Source organism: Chrysochloris asiatica, unplaced genomic scaffold (assembly GCF_000296735.1).
Source record: "Chrysochloris asiatica unplaced genomic scaffold, ChrAsi1.0 scaffold00079, whole genome shotgun sequence".
NCBI lineage: Eukaryota > Metazoa > Chordata > Mammalia > Afrosoricida > Chrysochloridae > Chrysochloris > Chrysochloris asiatica.
The window spans coordinates 1,537,399-1,543,667 of NW_006408597.1; the positions used below are offsets into that span (position 1 = coordinate 1,537,399).

Sequence of the window (6,269 nt, forward strand, 5' to 3'; positions counted from 1 at the left end):
TTGGGGTTCTTCCTCTTTTTTGCTGACCTTTCACTTTACAAAGCATGAAGTCCTTCTTCAAGGACTGTTCCCGTCAATATTGTAACCAAAGCTTGAAATTTTTCTTCAGTTCTTTCAGTGTGAGAAATGCTGAGCATGTTCGTCCTTTCTGGTTTTCTAACGCCAGGTCTTTGCACATTTCATTATAAATACTGACTTCATTTTCTAGAGCTGCTGTTTGACATTTTCTGTTCAGCTCTTTTACTTCCTCATTTCCTTCCAGTCACTTTAGCTTCTCTACGCTCATGAGTCCGTTTTGAGTAGATGTTTTCTGTCATCCACTTTGGCCTTTTCTTTTTTCCTGTTTTTTTAATGACCTTTCGCTGTCTTCATTACGGTGTTCTTGATGTCATCCCACCAGCAGGGTGACCCTGCTGGCACTTAAAATACTGGTGGCATAGCTTCCAGCATCACAGCAACACACAAGCCACCACAGTATGACAAACTAACTGACAAGTCATGGAGAGAAAGGTTAGAGAGATGGACACACCATCATCAGAAGTGTAGAGCTCTAGATGGAGGATGTATAAAGAAACAATAGCTTCACATTTTGATATTTTTAAACAAAAGCTTTTATGATTTTATAGCAATATTTTTTTTTGCCAGCTTCCTATATATGGATACAGATCAGGAAAGAAAGAACTTCCTTTGTACTCTACTATTCAGACTAAGCCTGGTCTGCTAGGCAAAATGTAGAATATCATATTTTTTTAAAAAGAAACATGGATGAACCATAGAGAAGCCAAAGGAATGTGGCTTCACACCCTTTACCCCCTTTTACCAATTTGATCTTCCTCCTGCATTTGCCATCATCATGTGATGCAAACGTCTGGCTCTCAAGTACTCCTGAAGATTGGCGGCACTTCAGGAGAAGATAATCTGATTCCGTACAGATTTCCACTAACCAAACCCATTGCCACTGAGTCAATTCCAACTCAGGGCAGAGCAGAATTTCTCCTTTGCGTTTCTGAGACTACAAATCCTTCCAGGAGAGGACAGCCTCATCTTTCTCCCGTGGAACGACTGGTGGGTTCAAACCGTCGAACTTTTTTTAAAAGTTTTTATTGTGAATTGAGTGATAAGTTTACATGAGAGAACATCAGATTTTACACTCATCCTATTGTATTTTGTTTCACTGCAACGATTACAATCCCCTCCGTGCATCATCATTCAACAGTATTTTGTGTGTTTTTTGTTTTTGTATATACACCAAAACACTCAGGAATATACGGTCATTCAAACACCCAAAGGGCATACCCTGCAAGCCTGCCCCTCAGCCGCCAGCACATAGCCCCTCTCCCTCCCTGAGTCCAGAGTTCCCAGCCACTCCATCTCACCACATCATCATCTCTGCCTCCATCTCTGGCATCGCTGCTTCTCTGGTTGGGGTCCTATACTCTGCTCCCACTCTTCTCCCTTGATGATCCCAGGGTCCTCCACTCCTGGACTGCAAGATCAACCACTGCACTCTTTTTGCTACAAAACCTCTACCTTTATAGTTGCAATAATCGCAATCAGTCATGATAACAATTACTCACTATTGAACCACAAGAGTCTATCCCCATCTCCTTTCACCAGCCCCATCTAGACAGGATGACAACCACTCACTGGAGATTCTACCTTCCCCTGCACCCTCTGAAACTAAACTCCCTCTTGAAAACTTGTAAGCCAGTCAAACTGCCGAACTTTTGATTAGCCGCCCAAGGCTTAACTCACAGTGCCACCATCACGTCTCGGTAAAGACTACATGAGTCAGATTTGACTTTTCAGTAACTAACAATCACAACAACATAATTACTTTCTAAACAAAGAGAAGAGTCCAGGTGTGGTGCTGTAGAATCAGCACTGGACTAGACTAACTGCAAGATTGGCAGCTGAAACCCACAAAGCGCTCCCAGAAACCCTAAACAGGGTCGTGGAGTCCGAAGCCACTGCACAGCATTTAACAATAACACATATAAAGAGGGCTGTCCAACATCCAAGAAAACACTATAGAGCAGTTCTCTGTAACACATGGGGTTGCCATGAGTCGGAAGCCACAGCAACAGGCTGTTTTTCATCATTTAGTTAGAAACCTAGGACTAACATCTACCTCACCAGCCGTATCACGCAAATGATCACAGAGCTCTAAATGTTCTTCAGATATGTTACTTAAATCTGGACCACCTTTCCATTCACACTAACACTACCTCCACTCTAGGTTTCTTAAAATGCCTCCCAGTCTTCCTGTTTCCAGTCTTTGTCTAGAGTGTAGTGTATCGCCAGAGTTCTCTGTAAATCATAATTTTGGTCTTATAAAGGTGACTACATTATTTATTGTCTGATCTAGGCACTTGAGGAAAAGAAGGTACTAGTGATTCATTCTGGGGGGAAAATACATTTACTTGCCTAGAAAATTGGGACATACAGTCATTCTGCCTAAAAAAAAAATCTCCAATAATTTTCCACTGCCCACAGGAAAAGTCAAACTCTGTAAAACATTTGAGGCCCATCTTCTACCTCACATGCACCCTGGGCTCCACTCACATGACTTTCAGCCCCAACACATCCAGCTCTTCCATTGCTCTGGAGCCAATTGCTAGGTTTGATTTCCACTTCCCTTTAACTAGCTTGAAAACATTGAGCTAGTTCATCTCTGTAGCTCAGATTCTTTTGTAAAATGAATTTGGGAGGATTCATTATAGGAAGATTAAATGAGATAATGCACAAAAACTTGTAGCACCTGGAACGTAACAGTAAATGTTAACTGAGTCTTGTAACATAGGTCAGATTAATACCCAGGTTGGGAGATGGCAGAGCTGTACGTGAAGGCAGACAACAAGGAGTGGGGCTGGAACGACCCCCCAGAGGTCTCTTATGGGCTGCAGGCCCAAGCACACACCGCTCACAAGGTCGCAGACACACAAGATGGATCCCACAGAGCCCCTGCCTCAGAGACTACTGCTGGGCATCCCCCAACAGGACCCTCACCTCCTTCAAATAAGCCTCCTGGACTCCCACCTGTAGGGAGTTGTTCTGCTTCTAGTGTGGAGCCCACAAGCCTCCACGTCATTGAATCTGAGGCTCTGCTAGAGGATGTACTTAGACCTTTGGAGCAGGCATTGGAGGATTGCCATGGCCATGTGAGAAAGCAGGTATGTGATGACATCAGCCGACGCCTGGCACTGCTGCAGGACCAGTGGGCTGGAGGCAAGCTGTCAATGCCTGTGAAGAAGAGGATGGCACTGCTGGTTCGAGAGCTTTCAAGCCACCAGAGGGACACAGCAGATGACATTCACTGCTCACTTATGGTTGATCATGTAACTGAGGTCAGTCAGTGGATGCTAAGTGTTAAGAGATTAATTGCGGAAAATAAGAATCTATCTTCAGAGGAGAAAGCCACTACAGTTACAACTGAAGAGAACCAGACTGTACCAGGATTCCTTGGAGCTCTGTAATCCTGTGGGTTCCCCAGATTTGCCTCACACCATGTCCTATGCCTTGGCCTTCTCTCACTTGGCTCCCTCTTACCACTAGGGAGACTGTCTGATCCATTGGGGTCTAAGCTTTGAACTACTTCTGGGGAAGAGGCCCCAATGGGCCACTGGGAGGTCATTTGTTACCCAGAGCATATGTATTTCAATAAAAACATCTCAGTGGTGGGCCCTGGGTAGAAGCCATGAGCCCTTCTGTACTGAAAAAACAAAAAAACAAAAAAAAAAACAATAACCCAGGTAATAGATGTGAAGCTACCCAAGGTTACAGAATTGATGGAACATGCGTTCTCACTGCATTGCAGTTCTCTTCAGGGCGTAAGGGCAGGGAAAAGCTTTCTGCAGATTTCTCACCCTTAACTATGTGTCTGGCACTTAGTGTTCAGAGAATGCTCTCAGAAATCAGACAGTTGAAAGATCTGGGTAACACGCAGAAGTCATGTTAGACAAGGGGTGCTGTGTGTCAGGATATTTGACAAATTATTCTTGGCACTACATGGAAGAAGGAGGGAGGCCCTGGAATAACCGAGCTCAGAGTGACAAGGTAGAGGCAAATTTTGGCTTACTGTAATTACTACGGCGTCTTGGTGTGGCACTGTAGGATAAGCACTGGATTGCTAACCACAAGGCTGGAGATTCAAACCCACCTGCCCCTCCTCCGAAAACCTATGCAGGGTCCCTATGAGTCGGAAGCCATTTGAGGGCACTTAACGTAATTACTCTAAGGAGCTCTGGTAGCGTAGTGGTTGCGAACCGCAAGGCCAGCAGTTCGAAACTACCAGCTGCTCCGCGGGGGAAAGATGAGGCTTTCTGCTCCCGTAAAGATATACAGCCTCGGAAACCCTGTTCAGGGTCGCTATGGGTCGGAACCGACTCTACTGCACTTAACAACAACAACAACGTAATTACTGTAGATCCTTGGCTAGTATAAACTGCTAAGATATCCACTACTAGCCAAAAGGTTGGTTGTTCAAAGATACTCATGGGCAGCTCAAAAGACCCGCCTGGTGATCTGCTTCCGAAAGGTCACAACTTTGAAAACTCTCTTTCTTAATCAGTTCTACTGTGCACACAGGGGGTCTCCATGAGTCCCACTGGACTTTTTAGCAACTACCAACATAGTTGCTCTATTTTTCTAAACAAAGCAAAGAGCCCTGGTGTGGTGCTGTAGGATCAGCACTATACAGCTAACCCCAAGGCTGGCAGTTCAAACCCACCAGCCGTTCCCAGAAACCCTATACAGTGTCTCAATGAGTTAGAACCCACTCCACAGCACTTAACAACAACACATACAAAGAGGGCTGTCCAACACTGAAGACGCTGCTTCTCCAACCACGGCTTTTGAGATGTACTGGAGCCCAGACTAGACAAGATGACCTCTGGACCTCGAAGTGGTATAGAAAACAGGGCCTGGCCACAGATTCGGGGCAGGGATCTACAGACCCAGAGAGGGGTGCCCTCCTCCCTGGCAGAGATCACCCAAACCACCGAGCCCCCACCACGCACCCGCCAACTCTAGCCCTTAGCCTTGCTTTCATGCACCGCCCCGAAGGCGGGAAGCCGTAAACGCCGAACTAACCCAGAAGGCAAGCCAAGCGGCACCGGAAACACAGAGAAGTGCTTCCGGGTCAGGGGAAAGGCGCCACCATGGAGCCTCGCGGGGCTACGGGGCTGACGGAGCCGCGGGCCGGCGTCTAAAGGCAGGGCGGCGCAGCGCAGCCAGCGCCGTAGGGGACCGGCAGGTCGGTCCCGCAGGCTGGTCCGGAAGGCCCGCGCCCGCCGCCATGTCGGTGCTCGGCGAGTACGAGCGACACTGCGATTCCATCAACTCGGACTTCGGGAGCGAGTCCGGGGGTGGCGGGGACTTGGGCCCGAGCCCCAGCGCCGGTCCGGGGCCGCGAGTCAGCGGCGGCGCGGCGGAGCAGGAGGAGCTGCACTACATCCCCATCCGCGTCCTGGGCCGCGGCGCCTTCGGGGAGGCCACGCTCTACCGCCGCACCGAGGTAGCGGCCCTCGGCTCCGGCCGCCGGGGTCCCTCATGCCCGGCTCCCGCTTGTCCGCCCCAGTTGGCGGTCGGCTCTCCCCGCGTCTCACTCCTCGTCTTCAGAATTAGGGCGCCCGCAGGGCACATATGCAGGCTTTTCGCCACGATTCTAACTTCTGTGTACTGGGAAGCCTTTATAGCACTGGTTTTATTAACTAGTCGTTTTTTAACCCGGGGAACTGGACAAATCATTGAAACTGTGTGAGCCTCAGTTTCCCATCTGCAAAGTGGTCACCACCTTAAGAATAGTAATGATCTTTAATTTTGAGAGTTATTTAAAGACTCATATGAGCTTTGCATAAGTTAAAGTGGTGTACAAATGAGATGTGTTGCCAAAACTTCCTTCCTCTCTTGCTGTAGAGCTCTCCAAGGTCGGGGAGGGGGTGGGGGGAGCACAGCTTCCGTATCCCTACCTCCTAGTGATCCTAAGGTCTTTGCCATTATCTTTTAAAGTTCAGGTGTGAACACTCAGTTGGAGGGTCTCGAAAATCCTTGGGAAGATGGCTGTCATCGATTCTTCATCCGTATTCATGCATGGGAACTACTTTATTAGTGTTATATATAAGTCAGTTCATGTCTTTACTTTTGATGAAGGATGAAGATGCCTTTCAAAGCCTAATGAAAGCAAAGTAAATGCTCACGCTCTTCTCAACTCCCCCCCCATGCGTTCTCACTGCACTGCAGTTCTCTTCAGGGCGTAAGGGCAGGGAAAA

At 47.7% G+C, this 6,269-nt stretch overlaps 1 protein-coding gene and 1 pseudogene across 1 annotated transcript in view; both read left to right on the forward strand.

Annotated features, from left to right (window-relative positions):
• Positions 1-2,828: 2,828 nt before the first annotated feature.
• On the forward strand, positions 2,829-3,476 carry LOC102835447 (annotated as a pseudogene).
• A 1,793-nt stretch (positions 3,477-5,269) lies between these two features.
• The window catches only part of NEK9 (NIMA-related kinase 9), a 71,089-nt gene continuing 70,089 nt past the window's right edge, over positions 5,270-6,269 (forward strand). The window contains exon 1 of the mRNA XM_006865518.1: positions 5,270-5,515. Within this exon, the coding sequence (XP_006865580.1) occupies positions 5,297-5,515 (219 nt within the window). The 5' untranslated portion in view covers positions 5,270-5,296. The remainder of the gene's footprint in view (positions 5,516-6,269) is intronic.